Raw genomic sequence first — 18,834 nt, forward strand, 5'->3', positions numbered from 1 at the left:
CCGTGGTAGATGTGGTACCTGAGTCCTTTGAATTGATCTTTCCCTTGTGTCTTTGGTTTTCTTCATTCTCCCTTGCTCCAGACAGGATGAGGCCAGAAAACGTATCTTAGATGGCTGCTCACAAACTTTTAAGACCTCAGATGCTATCCACCAAAGCAGGTTGTAGAACATTTTCTTTATAAACTGTGTTATGCCAAATGAGCTAGGTGTCCCCTGAGACCATGGTCCCCAGCCCTCAGCCCAGTAACTCAGTCCCTCAGGGGGTATCTATGACTTTGCCTTGGTCAAGTTGTATTGACTCCCCCAGTTTTGCATACTGTCTTACAGGTCTGTATTTTTAACAGGCACCTTGGGGAGTCTGATGTGGGTGATCCTTGGTCAACACATCACAAACCGTGGCCTTTAGTGGTTTGTTCTCGACTCTGTCATCCCCAGGTGAGAGGGTTGGCTGAGTTACTTAACCCTTCCTTACTGCCTGTCTCATCAGATCATTAGAATCCCACCTGTAAAGCACAGTGCCTTCCGTAAGCACTGTTGTTGCTGTTGTTTTTAGGTGCCGTTGACTTGATTCTTGACTCATAGTAACCCCATGTGTCAGAGTAGAACTGCCCCATAGGGGTTTTCTTGCCTGTAATCTTTATGGGAGCAGATCGCCAGGCCTTTTGGTTAGCAGCCGAGCGCTTAACTGTTGCGCCACCAGGGCTCCTTTCCATTAATGCTAGCTGATAATTACTATCTAACGTCTAAAACCATCTGCTTTGAGGGCCTGATGCGCCTCTCTGTACTCTAGCAATATCACTGCTGAGAAGATAAGATTCGTAAGTCCTTTATTCAAAGTACCAGTTCCCTTAGTCAGGACTGCCAAATTCTTACTCGTGGGATATCATTCCCCTTTCCTGTATTCATCGCAGACCACCTCCCTGCTTTGATCCTATAGTCTCCTTTAGCTAGTACTTTCTCTTTAACAGTCAAATTTGTCAAAAGACTTGTCTATACATGCCTTCTGTTTTTCCTCATCTGACAGCCTCTCCTCAACCCACTCCAGTTTGGCTTCTGTCTCCATTACTCCACCAAACTAGTGATCTTTCAGTGGGTGATTTTCTGTCTTGATCTTATTTGACATCTCAGGAGCAATCCACACAGATAACTGCTCCTGCTGTCTTAAAATATATCCCTTCCCTTGGCTTCCATGACATCTTACTCTCCTTTTCCTGTTAACTCTCTGCGTGCTTCTTCGTCTCCTTTCTTTACTTGTCCATTCAGTGTTGGGGTTCTTCAAGGCTCAGTCCAGGCCCTTTCTTCAGAATATTCTTCTAAGGACTCACACCCCACCCCACTGCTTCAAATATCATTTGTTGCATACTATGCTCAGGTATCTTCTCGGAGCTCATGATCCCATATATGTAACCTACTACTTGATTTTGTTCATTCATTCATTCAGTTAGCAGAAACATGTAGACATGTTGAGGGCCCAGTATGTGTTTGGCACTGTGAGAGCAGCCAGAGCAATCTTTTCAAAACACAAATTTGGTAATATCCCCTCCCATACACCCCTACGAAGCCCCACACCCCTTACACTTAGACCTTTTCAGTGATTTCTCACAGCCTACCAGGTTAGCCAGGTCTGGCCCCTGCTGACCATTCTCCGACCACTCGGATATTCTTTTATTTCCTCAAGTGCATGTTGTTTCCTCCTGCCCCGGGCCTTTGCACGTGCTGTTCTCCCTCCCCACCATTTAATGTCTAACATAAACGAAAACAAAACAAACCCGTTGCTGTTGAGTCGATTCCGACTTATAGCAACCCTATAGAACAGAACAGAACTGCCCTGTAGAGTTTTCAAGGAACAGCTGGTGGATTTGAACTGCTGACTTTTTGGTTAGCAACCAAACACTTAACCACTGTGCCACCAGGGCCTCAGCATAAACTAGAGATAATTATTTCATTTTCTTTGGGAAAAATGGGCAAATAGCCTTTTAAAAACTTTTTATTATGATGATTTTCAAACATGTACAGAAGTAGAGAGACTAGTAAAACAAACTCCCATTTGCTTATCTGTGATTATCAACGTGCTAACTGCTCCCCAGCCAGGCAATAGAGGCAGACACAAAGACCAGGGGACAGTTAGCCTCATTTGCTGGTTAGAGAAGGTGGCAGAGGAGACAGAGAAGGTTTCATTTGTCTGAAATGCGAAGGACAGGGCAGAATTTCACCAGGTAGCAAATCCGTGCAGGCTATCCAGGCCAAGCTCCAGGACATTTGACCAAAAGTAGTTTGGTTAAAAACAGTTGATTAAGATGACTTTTCGGTCAAAAATAAGATCTTCAATGATGAGTTGTTCAAGTATTGGTGATTTTAATGAACCAGGGAGTAGATTTATGATCTTTTATGCATCTGTAGGCACTTTTATCTGTTTTTCTGAACTCTGTAGGTTTTTTTTCCCACATTTGTTTCTAGTTTGTTTTCACCCAGTTATTTCTGCTCTCCAGATTAATAGTAGAAAGTTAAATCAGCCTAGATGTTGAGCTTTTCACCACGACAAATGGTATAGGCAACTGTAAGATCACCCTTTTCGTGTGGTCCCTGAATTACAAATATGTGGAAAATTAGTAACCGGGCAGGAGTATTCTCATCTGTACTGCCAAGGCCGTTTGTTTCAAGAAACAACAATTTTTCTGACCAATTTGAGTGCTACTTCTAGGCAGAGAGGAGTCAAGCCTTCACCCATTTGGGGGTCAGCAGGCGGAACGTGGAAAGAGAACACAGGGTGGGGGAGTGATGAAAAGGTGGGGAGGAGCCCAGCATCACTCTGAGGAGGTGGACCTTGGTTCTGTCATCGGGAGAGTCGCGAGATGTGCTGCCAGGTGAAGAAGGAACGTGACAGGAAGGGATGAGCAATTCAGTGTCTGGCTCCTGCCTCACCCTGGGACGAGCTTGCCATGTGACCTTGCGCAGTCTCTCCCTGCCCAGGCCCTGTTTATCTCACCTATAGAAGGCAGGTTCCTGTGAGTATACTTTTCTCAGATGTCAAATTTCTGTATTTGCTTTAAAAAGTTCTCTATTCTTTTTTTAAGCAGATGGCAAACATCCTGTTCTGGATTTAAAGGTAAGATGATTTTTTTAAAAATGATTTTCTCAATCAGTACATAACATTTCTACTATAATTTTAAAACACTCTTTGTGATTTGTGGGAAAAAATATCTTCCCTTAAAAGTTCTGTCCCATCAAGTGTGTGTTTTAGATTGGGGAGTTAGAAATCACTCACATGATGTGTATAGTGGACAGGCAATTTTATAACTAATTTGCCAACAAGTAATAGTTCTAACTTAAGTTTGTAGTTGTGCCATGTCATAGGAGTTTAAAAATTAAACATTCTTCGGAGTTAATCTAAAACCTGATCTACCCTTTCAGCAGAAATAAGAAATTTAATATCACACCACTGCATAACGGAAGAATTAACAAAAGTTCAAAGCCTTTCCTTGCCACTGCATTTAGGATTGAGCAGCGAGATCTCAGATTCTTTTCTCAGCTTTTTGAAAACCCTGTTTCACTGCAGTTTATGGGGTCTTTCTGCATACCCAAATGAGAAGCGGCTGACCCAGGTGGTCTTGGCTTTGTGCATCTCTGCTCAGCATTTGCAGCCATTCGCATGCTTTAGGATGTGATCCAGTGGCCTGTCACTCATGGCACCTCACAGACAAAAGGCAGGAAGAAAGCTATGCAGGAAATCCCTCATTGCCTCAGAGAACCCACCAGGCAAGGAAGACCCTTAAGGTTTAAGATGCCTTTGCAACAAACGCAGAGCAAACTAAGAGCTACAGGAGCCGAAATGCAGAAAAACATCTTTGTGCTGAAATGCTGCTTGTGCCAGTCTGCTTTCAGAAGGTGCTGAGACTCTAACTTGTTACTCTCCTGTTGTTTTCTTCCCTAGGATGAAAAACTACCGTTACGTGAAAAGCCTCCACCATCCCCAGGTAGTTGTCTTTTGAAATTCCTTAGGACTGATTGTTTTAGAGACTACCCTGAATAACGTCTTCTGAAAATAAAGGTCATTTTTTTTTTTTCCCTGGAATGGCCCTTGCCTCTGTCCCCTGTTACAGGAATTGGGAAGAGGTAGCAGTTCTTGACCTTCCATCTTTGCCTCTCAGTACAGGGTCCAAACGCTGGGTAGTGGATGCTGGTTAGGTGGGTAAAAGAACATGTTGATATGCTCAGAAGCTGGGTTGGTGATAGGTGGACCTGTGGGTTGTGCTCAGACACTGGGTGGGTGATGGGTGGACGTGTGGCTTGTGCTTAGACACTGGGTGGGTGATGGGTGGACCTGTGGGTTGTGCTTAGACACTAGGTGGGTGGGTGGTCCTGTGGGATATGCTCAAATTGGATGAGTGGACCTGTAGGATGTGTTCAGACACTGGGTGGGGTGATGGGTGGACCTGTAGGTTGTGCTTAGACACTAGGTGGGTGGGTGGTCCTGTGGGATGTGCTCAAATTGGATGAGTGGACCTGTAGGATGTGTTCAGACACTGGGTTGGTGATGGGTGGACCTGTGGGTTGTGCTTAGACACTGGGTGGGTGATGGGTGGGCCTGTGGGTTGTGCTTAGACACTAGGTGGGTGGGTGGTCCTGTGGGAGGTGCTCAAATTGGATGAGTGGACCTGTAGGATGTGTTCAGACACTGGGTTGGTGATGGGTGGACCTGTGGGTTGTGCTTAGACACTGGGTGGGTGATGGGAGGACCTGTGGGTTGTGCTTAGACACTGGGTGGGTGATGGGTGGGCCTGTGGGTTGTGCTTAGACACTAGGTGGGTGGGTGGTCCTGTGGGAGGTGCTCAAATTGGATGAGTGGACCTGTAGGATGTGTTCAGACACTGGGTGAGTGATGGGTGGGCCTGTGGGTTGTGCTTAGACACTAGGTGGGTGGGTGGTCCTGTGGGATGTGCTCAAATTGGATGAGTGGACCTGTAGGATGTGTTCAGACACTGGGTGAGTGATGGGTGGGCCTGTGGGTTGTGCTCAGACACTGGGTGGATGGGTGGTCCTGTGGTATGTCCTCAGATTGGATGAGTGGACCTGTGGGATGTGCTCAGACACTGGGTGGGTGGTGGGGTGGGCCTGTGGTATGTGTTCAGACACTGGGTGGGTGATGAGTAGACCTGTGGGATGTGCTCAGACACTGGGTGGGTGGATGGAACTGTAGAATGTGCTCAGACACTGGGTGGATGGACATGTGGGATGTGTTCAGATACTAGGTGAGTGGCTAGAACTGTGGGATGTCCTCAGATTGCGTAGGTGATAGGTAGACCTGTGAGATGTGCTCAGACACTAGGTGGGTGGACCGGTGGGATGTGTTCAGACTCTGGGTGGGTGGCTGGAACTGTGGAATATGCTCAGATGGGGTGGGTGGTGGGTGGTCCTGTGGGGTGTGCTCAGATGCCGGGTGGGTGGTGGGTTGTCTTGTGGGGTGTGCTTAGATGCTGGATGGGTGGTGGGTGGTCCTGTGGGGTGTACTCAGATCTGACTGGGTGGGTGGTCCTATGGGATGTGCTCAGATGCTGAGTGGGTGGGTGGTCCTGTGGGATGTGCTCAGATGCTGAGTGAGTGGATGGTCCTGTGGGATGTGCTCAGATGCTGGGTGGTTGGATGACTGTGGGGTATGCTCAGATGCTAGGTGGTTGGGTGACTGTGTGGGGTGTGCTCAGATGCTGGGTGGTTGGGTGACTGTGTGGGGTATGCTCAGATGTTGGGTGGGTGGATACAAGGACATGTGAAATCTCAGATGCTGGGATTGTGGGTGGGTGGACCTGTGGAATTATCTGTGATGCTGGGTGGGTGGCCCTGTGTGATGTGCTCCAACACTGAATGGGTGAGTGGACAGATGCAAGGGGGGTGATGTGTTCACACCGTGAATGGGTGAGTAGGTGATATGTTCAGGTGCCTAGAAGGTAGGTAGTTACTTATGAGGTCTGTGCTCTCGGGATGAAGGCAGAGAGAGTCCTAGAGATACTTTCTTTGGTACACTTCACTGTATATTTTGGGTAGTCTCAATAGCTTCCGAGTAGATTTTATATTTTAAGCTGTTATGTTTCACAGCACTAGCATGGAAATCCATTTGGATGTCAACACTTGTAAATCTGTCTTCTGTGTTGGATTGACCTTATTTTTACCCCCTCTCTCACTGTCTTTGGGTGCTGTGTGCTGGGAGTTTGCTGAGACTCTGTCTTCTAGCTCATGGGTTCATTCTTCACTGTATATATTCTGCCATTCAGCCCATTCTTTGAATTTTATCATTCATGAAATATTAAATTTCCATGATTTCTATGAAATACTGACTAGCATCTCTCCGAGGAGCTTAACTATACTCATTCTTAAGTCTTGTACTTTGTGCTACAGCTATACTTTCCTCTGTTATTTGACTTTGGTGTTTCCCTTAGCTCAGATGTTTGATGGTTCTTGGTATTGTGCTCAACTCTGTCCTTGTTGGCAACTCTTGCAAGGCTGTATCAGTTTATTGCAGGCTGCTTGTAGGGGGAAGCTAGCAAGTTGTCAGGTATACAGCCTGTCTCCAGTGACTGATGGGACGGTCAGGATGTCAGGCCAGCAGTAGAATGGGGCCCCTCTTGCTCCTGTGTTTCTCCAGCCCACTGAGCCTGCTCTGCCCCTGCCTTTGTTCCTTTTCTTTCTTGGCCATTACTTTCCGCAGTTCCTCCAAGGCCACTTCCTATCCCTAGTGCTCACCGGGACAAGGCATATCCACTCCCACCTTTTGTAGTTGTGCCCTACTGGCACATTTTAGGCTGTGGCCTCCATTTTCAATCTAATCTCAACTGTTTTATTTTTCCTGGGATTCCTCATGGTTCCTCCATTGTTTCAGTGCAGCTGTGGAGTTACTCACCTCTTAGCCATTCCGATCATGTCCTAGAGACAGGGTATGTGAGTATCAGAGTCCAGGGGAGGGCATCTGGAGCCACCAATCCTCTCACTGGGCCTCTCCTGATCCCTTGACACGGGCTGAGTCCACCGTCTGGAACCCCCAGCCCTCCAGCTCTTGTCTGCCCACAGAAGCTCTGCCTTCACCTCCACCTCCATCTAAAGGGTTGCCCTCGCCCTCTTCTGTTAGTCCCCGTACCTCTTCATTTTGTCTTCCTTGCCTGGGTGTTGCCCAGACCACAAATCTTGGTACTCATCCTTGATTTACCCCTTCCCTCACTGCCCACACTCCGTCAGTCATCAAGCCCTGTCAGGTTTTAGCCCATCCGTCCTCTCACATGTTCCTCCCTCTCTGCTCCCACTCCTCAGTTGCCTTAGGAGCCTCCTGACTGGTCTCCCTGCCTCTGGCTAATCCTCATCCCAGCTCACTTTCTTCATTGCTGGCTGGAAGGATTTACAGAGAGGAGAGAATTTTCAATTTCACATCTCTACACTAAAGCTTTTCTAGCTCTTGGTCACCTGCAGCATCAAACCCCAATGGTGTATCATAATATGTCTCCTGCCCTTCCCTCTGTCACTTCTCTTCCTGTCTCCCACTCTGTGTTAGCATATGTAGCCTGGCCAGATCACTCACTCTTTCCTGTATGGGCCATTCTCTTTCCAGGGACCAAAGAACATAGTATAAGGTTTTTTGAAATAAAGTCTTATATAATTTTGATGTAAAAGTATAAAATGTCAATTTATATGTATTTTTTAAGAGAAAGAAAAGTTTTATTATGGAATAATAAATTTATATTTCTAAACTTTTTCCCTATGTGTTTTCAGATATAACTGGTAGAACACGTCAAAGATGTCTAGAAATAACCAAAGAAAAGTTTGAGGAATTAAAAGAGGAAAATTTGCGTCTAAACAATACAAATCAAACCCTTACCCTTGAACTTAATGTAATGAAACAAGCAATGAAAGAGCTACAATTAAAACTTAAGAAAGTGGAAAAAGAAAACGGAAGACTCAAAGAGGCTGAGAAAGCACCCTCTCAGGAAGGTTGGGACAACTACGCACTTCTGTTATTAAAAGAAAGAACAGTACTTCACTCATTTTTTTATTTAAGATTTAATATTTTCATGTTGTAGTAGTTGTTGATGTTTATGTTGTTAATCTTTTATGTTATAATGTTTAAGGTTTTTTCATTAATGTCAAGACTTACTGAAATTTGGCTTCATGTGCGGTATCATTTTTTTTTTTTAATTTATGGTTGTTGAGAATATATACAGCAAAACATACACCAATTCAATGGTTTCTACAAGTATAATTCAGCGATGTCAATTACATTCTTCAAGTTGTGCAATCATTCTCACTCTCCTTTTCTGAGTTGTTCCTCCACCGTTAACATAAACTCACTGCCGCCTTAGGTTTCTGTCTAATCTTTTGAGTTACTGTTGTTGATTTGATCCCATACAGATAGTTTTTAAAAGAGCATAATGCTCAAAGCAGACGTTTTTTACTAGTTAAACCAAACCGTTGTTTATGCTAAAAAATAAAATCCAATACTTATTTTGGAACTTGATGCTTAGCATCACATCTTATATCAATTTTTTATCACCATGAGCAGCATAAAAAATACTTCTTTCAATGATGAAGGCTCTGACATTTTCCTTGATAATTTGGTAGGCGAAAACCAGAAAGAAATCCCATACTAATTTGCATTTTTTTATTATCGATAAACTTGAATATTGTCTTACATCTTTGCAGGTCATTTTATTTCTCTTTTATAAATTTGTCTGTTTGAAATTGAGATGATTAGCTTTTCCTTATTAATTTGTAGGAACTCTTTTTTTTTTTTTTTTTTGCAACCCCATGTGTATCAGAGTAGAACCATGCTCCATGGTGTTTTCTTTTATTTTGTTGTTGTTGAGAATATGCCCACCAAAACATACTCCAATTCAATAGTTTCTACATGTACAATTCAGTGACATTGATTACACTCTTTGAGTTGTGCAACCATTCTCACCCTACTTTTCTGAGTTGTTCCTCCCCCATTAACATAAACTAACTACCCCCTGAGATTCCTATCTAATCTTCTGTGTTGCTATTGCCAATTTGATCCCATATAGATATATGTTAAAAGAACATAAGACTCAAGGCAGACATTTTTTTTTACTAGTTAAGCTGAACTATTGTTTGGTTTTAAGAAAACTTCAGGGCATATTTTTGGTTTCAGGTTGAAAGATTATCTCAGGGCAGTAGTTTCAGGGGTTCATTCAACCTTCATGGCTTCAGGAAGTCTGGAGTCCATGAGAATTTGAAATTCTGTTCTGCATTTTTCCCCGTTTGATCAGAATTCTGCTGTTGAATCTTTTATCAAAATGTTCAGTAATGGCAGCCGGACACTATCCACTTCTGGTCTCATGGCAAAGGAGGCAGTTGTTCATGGAGGTAATTAGTCACACATTCCATATCCTCCTCCTATTCCCGACTCTCCTTCTCCCTCTGTTGATCCAAGTGAATAGGGACCAATTGTTGTGCCTTGGATGGCCTTTTGCAAGCTGTTAAGACTTCAGGCACTATGCATTGAACTAGGAGGTAGAACAGAAGCACTAAACATGTTATTAGGCCAATTAATCGGGATGTCGTGTGAAACCATGATCCTAAACCTTCAAACCAAGGAACCAAATGCCATGAGATTTTTGGTTGTACATAACCAGCCTCAGCAGCTACTCTTTTTTTTTTGGTCATTGTTTTTGACAAGCCATCTTTTTACAGGTGTATGACTTATTGAGAACAATTATAATAATTGGCTGTACAACCCTACCCTATTTCCATCACCATTAACTCCTCCTTGCTCCCACCCCCAGTAACTACTAATAAACTTTGTTCTCTATACATTTATCTTGTCTTTTTATATAAGTGAGGTCACACAATATTTGTCTTTTTGCAGTTGACTTATTTCACTCAGCCCCATCCATGTTGTAGCATGTATCAAGACTTCATTTCTGCTACTGGCTACGTAGTATTCCGTTTGTGTGTATGTACCACATTTTGTTTATCCATTCACCCGTTGATGGGCATTTCTGTAGTTTCCAGCTTTTAGCTACTGTGAATAGTGCTGTAGTAAACATTGGTATACAAGTCTCTGTTTCAGTCTTTTGGGTATATACCTAGGAGTAGAATTGCTGGGTCATGTAGTAGTTGTATTTTTAGTCTTTTGAGGAACTGCCACACTGTTTTCCACAACGGCTGTACCATTTTGCATTCCCATCAGCAATGGATAAGTATTCCTGTTTCCCCACATCCTCACCAACATTTGTTGTTTTCTGTTTTGTTTGTTTATCTTTGCCATCCTCCAAAAAAAAAAAAAAAAATACCAAGCCCATTGCTGTCAAGTTAATTCCAACTCATAGCGACCCTATAGGACAGGGTGGAACTGCCCCATAGAGTTTCCAAGGAATGCCTGGTGGGTTCAAACTGCCAACCTTTTTGTTAGCTGCCATAGCACTTAACCACCACACCACGAGAATTTCCATTTGCCATCCTAGTGGGAGTGAAACGATATCTCATTGTGGTTTTGGTTTACATCTCTCAGGTGGCTAATGACATTGAGCATCGTTTATCTGTTTGGTGGCCATTTGAATATCCTCTTTGGTGAAATGTCTATTCAAGTCCTTTGCCCATTTTAGGATTAGGTTATTTGTCTTTTAGTTGTTGTCAAAGTTTTATATATATTTTGTTTATTAGATTCTTGTCAGATATATGGTTTCCAGAGATATTCTTCTAGTTGGTAGCTTGTCTTTTCACTTTTTTGGTAGGCTTTTGATAAACAAAAGTTTTTAATTTTTATGAGATCCTTTTTTTTTTTGTCTTTTGCTGTTTGTGGTTTTGTTATGTATTAGATAATCCATTGTTAAAAACTATTTAGTTTGCACATTTAGCTCCTTAATCCATTTGGAACTTTTTTTTGTGTATAGTGTGAGACATGGATCCTGTTTCATGTTTCTGCACACCTTTATTGAAGAGACTCTTCTTCCTCCGTCAAAAGGACTTAGCACCCGTGTCAAAAATCAGTTGACCATACGTGTGTACATTTATTTTGGACTCTCAATTTTATTTCATTGGTCTATGGTTCTATTGTTACACCAATACCAGGCTATTTTGATTACCGTAGCTGTATAAACTCACTGCCATTGAGTCAATTACAACTCATAGCAGCCCCGTAGCATTTCTGAGGCTGTAAATCTTTCTGGAAGCAGACTGCCACATCTTTTTCCCATGGAGCCACTGGTGGTTTCGAACTGCCAACCTTTCAGTTAGCAGTTGATTGCTTTAACCACTGTATCACTAGGGCTCCTTAGTATGTTTTAAAATCAGGAAGTATGAGTCCTCCTGCTTTGTTCTTCTCTTTCAACATCACTTCAGCTATTTGAGGCCTCTCGCCATCCCATATGAAGTTGAGGACTGATTTTTCTGTTTCTGAAAAGAAGGCTGTTGGAATTTTGATCGAAATTGTGTTGAATCTACAAATCACTTTGGATAGTGTTGACATCTTAACAATATTAAGTCTTCCAATCCATGGGCGTAGAATGTCTTTCCATTTATTTAAGTCTTCTTTAATCTCTTTCTGCAGTGTTTTATAGTCCCTGGTTAGATTTATTTTTAGGTATTTTATTCTCTTAGATGCTATTGTAAATGGAATTTTTTCCCTAATTTCCCTTTCAGATTTCTCATTGCTGGTGTATAGAAACCCAACTGACTTTTTTGTTGACCTTGTACCCTGCAACTTTGCTAAATTTCTCTATTAGCTCTAGAAGTTTTCTTGTCAACTCTTTGGGATTTTCTACATATAGGATCATATTGTCTGCAAAAAGAAATAATTTTACTTTTCCAATCTGGATACCTTTTTATTTCTTTCCCCTGTCTTATTCCTCTGGCTAGGACTTCTAATACAATATTGAATACAAGTGGTGAGAGCAGGCACCTTTGTCTTGTTCCCAATTTCAAAGGGAAGGCTCTCAGTCTTTCTCCATTAAGTGTAATGTTGGCTGCTGGGTTTTTATATATACCCTGAATCATATTGAGCAATTTCCCTTCTATCCCAAACATCGGTAGAGTTTTCATCAAGAGAGGGTGTTTGGTTTTACCAAATGCTTTTTTCTGCATCGATATTGATGATCATGTGGTCCTTTTCCTTTGGTCTGTTGATGTGGTATATTATAATGATTGATTTTTCTAACATTGAACCAACTCGGTATTCCTGGAATAAATCTCACCTGATCACGGCGTATGACTCTTTTAATATGCTGTTGCATTCTATTCGATAGTATTTTGTTGAGGATTTTTATATCTATATTCATAAGAGAGATTAGCCTCTAGTTTTCTTGTGCGTGTCTTTGTCCGGTTTGAGTATCAGGGTTATGTTTGTTTCATAGAATGAATTAGGGAGTATTCCTTCCTTCTCTATCGTTTGAAAGGGCTTAAACAGTATTCGTGTGAATTCTTCTCTAAATGTTTGGTAGAATTCCCCAGTGAAGCCATTTATCTGGTCCAGGACTTTTTTTTTCTTGGGAGGTTTTCGATCACTGATTTGATCTCTTCACTTGCTGTGGGTCTTTTGAGACTTTCTATTTTCTCTTGAGTCAGTTTGGGTAGGTTGTGTGCTTCTAAGAATTTGTCCATTTCAACTAGGTTGTTCAGTTTCTTGTTGTACAGTTGCTCATAATATTGTCATAATATTCTTTATTTCTATCTGGTCAGTTGTAATGTCCCCTATTTCATTTTTTATTTAATCTTGTCTCTTCTTTTGTCAGTCTACCTAAAAACCAAAAATCCATTGCCATCAACTTGATCCCGACTCATAGCAACCCTATAGGACAGAGTAGAACCACCCCATAGGGTTTCCAAGGAGCAGCTGGTGGATTCAAACTGCCAACCTGGTTAGCAGTCGAGCTCTTAACCACTGCACTACCAGGGCACCAACTTCTGGTTTTATTGGTTCTATTTTTCTGTTTTTTATTTTATTTATTTATTCTCTGATCTTTGTTATTTTCTTTCTTATGGTAGGTTTAGGTTTTGTTTGGTCTTCTCTTTCTAGTTCCTGGAGTCGTTGAGTTAGGCTGTCGATTTGAGATTTTTCTCCTTCTTTCTTGTAGGCATTTATTGCTGTAAGTGTCCCTCTGAATACTGCCTTCACTGTGTCCCCTAAGTTTGATAATGTTGTGCTTCCATTTTCATTTGACTCTAAGAAATTTGTGGCTTATCTTTTGATTTTTTTCTTGACCCCTTGGTAGTTTAATAGTGTGTTGCTTATTTTCCATGTTTGTCTGTTTTCCAGTTGTTTTTTTTTTTTATGCTATTGATTTCTAACTTCACTCTGTTGTGGTTAGAGAAAATACTTTGTATTATTTCAATCTGTTAAAATTTATCAAGACTTGCTTTGTGACCTAACATGTGGTTATCCTGGAGAGTGATCCATGTGCACTGGAGTAGAATGTACATTGTGCTGTTCTTGGGTGGAGGCACTCTTTATATATTATGAATTTTTGCCCTTTTTTGTATCTGTAATATTTTCTCAGCTTGTTGATAATTCAGCTAAATCTGTGACATGTTTTTCTTTTCTAACTTCTACGCTTTGTATCAAATCCTTTTTAACTCTAAGATTATATGAATTTTTACTAATACTTTTTCTATTTGCATAAGACGATATTATGACTTTAAGTAAGACACTGTAGTTTTCTTCATATGTCCCTGAATATTTCTTATCCTAGGCACATTTATTCTTAGATTCTCCATATTATTTGTGCTGTTACTTTTGTGGGATCTATTTTCTATTGTGTTTTCTAACAAGACATTGTTACTATTTGGGAAGGCTTTTCTAATAAATCATCCATTCTATATGCTTTTCAAGACATGTATATATATACATACACACACATATAATCTGAAACAATGACTTTTAAATTTAAATTTTATTTTAATCTACATTCAAAAATTTCCAAGTTAATGTTGACTATTCAGTGTTTAAAAAACTTTTATTCATTTATATTTATATATTTACCTTTCATTGCTTCTGTGAGCCTAAAAGGGAAAAAAAATAAGCAGATGGTTAGCAATGTATGTAAAATCTTGGTAATTTTGATACAATTTCTCATATATATATATCTTTTTTTTTTTTTTCCAGAAGTGGCTGTGCCCGAGTTACTTTATCTTAGAAAACAAGCTCAAGAACTGGTGGATGAAAATGATGGGTTGAAAATGACTGTCCATCGTTTGAATGTAGAACTGAGTAGATATCAAACAAAATTTAGGCATTTGTCCAAGGAAGAGGTAATATTCCCTGTTAGGAAAAATCTTCATTTTCAGATTTTTAGTCTTTACTGTTGAATTGATTTACAATTCTAAAGGGTTCTTATTTTTATAATTTGATATAAAAAAGATGCATCCAAAGCAAGGTGTTTGTAGGAGCCTTTCTATTTTCTTCCCACCCTCCCCATTACACATGTTGACAGTGAAGGTTCTTTGTAAAATACTGGAACAATCCAGAAGTAAAAGAGTGGGTGTTCCGCTCTCAGTCCTCTTCCTCAGGGTTGCAGCTGTTGTCAGTTTGTCAGTATACAAACTTGTAAAAGAAAGCAGACTCATTTTACTTTATGAAATGGATAAAATAATTCAATTCAACAAACGTTTACTGAACAAGCTACTAAATTAGATGCTGTGTTGGTTCCCTGTGGCTGCTGTAACAACTTACCACAAACTTGGTGGCTTAAAATGGCAGAAATTTATTCTCTGCCTGTTGTGGAGGTCAGGAGGGTATCGGCAGGGCCGTGCCTCCTATAAAGGCCCTAGGGAAGGATCCTTCCTTGTTCTTCTAGCTTCCGGTGACTCTAAGTGTTCCTTGCCTTGTGGCTGCATCACTTCAGTCTACTTCTATCTTCACACTGATGTTGTTGTTGTCAGGTGCCGTCAAGTCGCTTCCAACTCATAGCGACCCTACCTTCTCCTGTTGTGTCTTCTCCTCTTATCTCTGTTATAGGGACACTTGTCACTGGATTTAAGGTCCACCCAGATAATCCAGGGTGGTTTCATCTTGAGGTCATTAACTTAATTATGTCTGCAAAGACCCTTTCTTCAAATAAGGTCAGGCACAAGTTCCAGAAAGTAGGATATGGATAGATCTTCTGGTGGGCTGCCTTTCAGCCTACTACAGATGCTGTGAAGAATAAAAGATGAACCAGAAGGTCAGGGGCTTGCTCTTATATGTGAACAACATGTGTGCCTGCAGGAGGAGGATGTACAGCTAACTTGCTAGAGGTGAGGGAAGGTAAGCACACAGGGCTCTCAGGTGGCAGCTGGGAGTTAGAGGGAGCCACATGGGCTTCTGATTTGGGCATCAGTTTATCTCTTGGGTTTATGTTGTTGTTAGGTGCCATCGAGTCAGTTCCAACTCATAGCGACCCTGTGTACCACAGAACAAAACACTGCCCAGTCCTGCACCATGCTCACAATCATTGTTGTGATTGAGCCCATTGTTGCAGTCACTGTGTCAGTCCATCTTGTTGAGGGTCTTCTTCTTTTTCACTGACCCTCTACTTTACCAAGCATGATGTCCTTCTCCAAGGACAGGTCCCTTCTGATAACATGCCCAAGGCACGTGAGATGAAGTCTTCCCATCCTCACATCCAAGGAGCACTCTGTCTAGATTTCTTCAAAGACAGACTTGTTGGTTCTTCTGGCAGTCCATGGTATATTCAGTATTCGAGGGTGTCAGTTCTTCTTTGGTCTTCCTTATTCATGGTCCAGCTTTTGCATGCATATGAGACGATTGAAGATGTCGTGGCTTGCTTGGGTCAGGCACATCTTAGTCCTCAAAGTGACATCTTTGCTTTTCAACACTTTAGAGAGATTTTTTGCAGCAGATATGCCCAGTGCAATACATCATTTGGTTTCCTGACTGCTGCTTCTGTGGGCATTGATTGTGGATCCAAGTAAGATGAAATCCTTAACAATATAAGTCTTTTCTCCATTTATCATGATTTTGCTTATTAGTTCAGTCGTGAGGATTTTTGTTTTCTTTATGGGTCAAAAACAAGCCTCAAAAACATCAAGCTGATCGAGGAGTAACTTAAGAGCCTGTAAAAAAAAAAAAAAACACTCTTTAAAGGAAGACAATAAAATTCAGACACTCAATATGTAACGTTCAAAAAGTCCAGCATCCAATAAAAAATACTAGGTATGTTCCAGATTAAAGGAGATGAAAGAAGCTTGACTTCTAAATGCAGCATATGGCTCTGCATTAAACAGAAAAAGGACGTTAGTGGGAAAATTGGCAAAATTTAAATATAGTCTGTAGGCTAAAAAATAGTATTATAAAAAACCAGTGTTAATTTCCTAATTTTCACAATTGTACTGTGGTTAAGTTAAAGAATGTTCTTGGGTTTTTTTTGAAATATACGCTGAACTATGTAAAAGAAGAGATATCATTCCTGCAAATCACTCTTAAACATTTCAGAAATTTTCTCATACACACACGCATATACATACATTCATATAAACGTGTATGTACATACAGATGGCTGATGCCTTATCTAAATTACGAATACCTAAGGATTGAAAGGGAGCCCTGGTGGCCTCGTGGTTAAGAGCTATGGCTGCCAACCAAAAGATCAGCAGTTCGAATCTACCGGGCGTAGCTTGAAAACTCTGTGGGGCAGTTCTGTTCTGTCCTGTAGGGTCACTATGAGTCATAACAGACTCAACAGCAGTGGGCTTAAGGGTTGACATTTCAGAGTAAGTGTCATTTAAGCTGCCTTCATTATTTGTTTTGTTCCTAGAGTTTAAACATTGACGGCCTCCCATTAAAGGGCCCTATACCACCCTGGTTGGTAAGTGAAACGTTATTTATTTAATTTCAGGTCCATATTTTCTGGGCTGTATTCGAATAGCTATTAAAACATTCCAAGTTAAGTGTATATTCTTAACCTTTTTTAAAGTTTGCTGAATGTGTTTACATATGAGGAATACAGTAATCCTCCTTTGCTCTGTTGTCCTCAGTTGGATATAAAGTACCTGTCGCCATTGTTGCTGGCTTATGAAGACAGGATGAAGGAGAAGGATGAACTCAATGCCACCCTCGAGGTAGGTTGGCACATGTCTCAGAAGAGACAAGGTTTGTAAAAAACTAAGGCTGTTTCAAACTTTGAGGAAATATTTTGATGGTGGGTATGCCCAACATATAATAGATATCCAAATGTTCATTAAAGAAAGGAGAGGAAAAAGGAAGGAAGGAAGCAAGGTAGGCAAGCAGAAAGGTAAGAGGAGGAGAAATTACTTGACAATGCTGCTTTAGGTTAAACAACTGTACACGTAAATATCTAATAGCTGGGAGGAGAACCTTTAGAAGCCTCCCAGAAAAAATGTTGTCATCTAAGGTTCTCACTGAAGGATCGCACAGGGCACTGGAGCTAGCCAAAGGCTGGCTGAGAAAAGTCGGTGTTGGGGGAGGCCTGGCAGAACCTAGCAGAACCACTGTTTGACAATTGAGACCCAGCAATAGCACCCTGGCACCAGGCTGATGACTGACAGGTGCTGTGTCGACTGATGACTTTACATAAGAAAGGCTTTCTCACGGTTTTAATGGGGCAAAAATGGCACCAACCCCCATAATAACCCTCCACCACCAAAATAAGCTTTAAAGGTGAAAATCTCTTAATTTTATCTTAAAAAACTCCATTTTGTCCTCCACAGCTTTTAAACAAAGGGAAAATTAGTGTTTACAGCCATTTCTGCTTCTTGTTTTGTTTTGTTTTGTTTTTAAGTATTTGGCAGTTACAGAAAAAGGTCATGATAATAGGAATTGAATATTAAAAACCTGGCCTCTCTGTCCCTTGTGCTGGGTACTGTCGTTGTCTCTCGTCTGCTTTCTGACTGGACCGTAAACTCCCTGAGGATACACGTTTGGTGCTGGTACCAACAGTCTCAGGCTGGTATCACATGAGATTCTGCTAAATGTTTATTAACATTTGATCTTAGCTGTACTGACAACACTAAAAAAAAATGCAGATGCGTGTTACAATTTCCATAAATTTTATTTCAGGAGGAAATGAGGATGTTTAGGATACGGGTCCAAGAAGTGGTGAAAGAAAATGAAGAATTGCACCAAGAGTTAAATAAGAGTAGTCCTGTTACGGATAAGGAATGGCAAGTGGTGTTGTGCTTTTGGTATTTTGCGAGTTAAAAAAAGATAATAGGAATAAACTTTATTAAATAAATACATTCTCTTTTTTTCACTAAAATATTTTCAGGGAGATGCTCTGAGAACATCAATATCATGCAATAAAATCCTAGTAAATTATTCTAAACTTGTATTTTGAAGGTAACTTAAAAATTTTAATTTCTCAAACCTGAAATTTATTTGTTTGCCCAATTTTTATTTTCTGAGGTTGTATTTTTCTGGGTCATTTTTTCCCCACCCCACACCTGTCGACTCACACCCTTTCTTAGAACCCTCTGGCCACACTCGGAGATGTAGACCAGAAAGCCCAGCCTCCAGTCTGGGTAGGCCCTGCCCAGCAGCTGCTGTCTGCCCTGACCTTCTGTGGAGGCCTTTCACTCCCTGACGGCTGAGTGTAGCCACACCTCCTTGCTCTTACTGATGCTGCTCCCTCTGCCTGGAATGCCCTCTCCTACGCCTGCTCACCTTTAGGGCCTGCTCCAAGGGCACTTGGCAGTAGCTCTCTCTTAAAACTGTTTCTGACCTAGCCCTAAACACTCACCCTGTCCTGGTACCTGCCACACTGGGCCTGCCTCTTTGTCTCCACATCTGCCTCTCCCTTCTGCTCTGTGAGCTCCTCAAGGTCAGGGCCATGTCCTGCTTGTTCATCTTTATGTGGGACTCAGCATCCAGCATGGCAGGAACAA

At 41.4% G+C, this 18,834-nt stretch overlaps 1 protein-coding gene across 8 annotated transcripts in view; it reads left to right on the top strand.

The window, feature by feature from the left end:
* CEP89 (centrosomal protein 89) overlaps positions 1 to 18,834 on the top strand; it is a 96,053-nt gene that overhangs the window by 30,053 nt on the left and 47,166 nt on the right. For 7 of the 8 annotated variants that reach the window (XR_010318916.1, XR_010318917.1, XR_010318915.1 and 4 more), the window contains exons 6-12: positions 3,075 to 3,106; positions 3,932 to 3,974; positions 7,753 to 7,971; positions 14,099 to 14,244; positions 16,749 to 16,799; positions 16,969 to 17,052; positions 18,011 to 18,121. Coding sequence is in view for 4 of the 8 variants with exons in the window: in XM_064274101.1 (XP_064130171.1) it covers positions 3,075 to 3,106; positions 3,932 to 3,974; positions 7,753 to 7,971; positions 14,099 to 14,244; positions 16,749 to 16,799; positions 16,969 to 17,052; positions 18,011 to 18,121 (686 nt within the window). In the remaining 4 variants the exon portion in view is untranslated. The remainder of the gene's footprint in view (positions 1 to 3,074; positions 3,107 to 3,931; positions 3,975 to 7,752; positions 7,972 to 14,098; positions 14,245 to 16,748; positions 16,800 to 16,968; positions 17,053 to 18,010; positions 18,122 to 18,834) is intronic. The other variant, XM_064274099.1, reaches the window with a different exon arrangement.

The sequence above is a fragment of the Loxodonta africana genome, chromosome 21 (assembly GCF_030014295.1).
Source record: "Loxodonta africana isolate mLoxAfr1 chromosome 21, mLoxAfr1.hap2, whole genome shotgun sequence".
NCBI classification, from domain to species: Eukaryota; Metazoa; Chordata; class Mammalia; order Proboscidea; family Elephantidae; genus Loxodonta; species Loxodonta africana.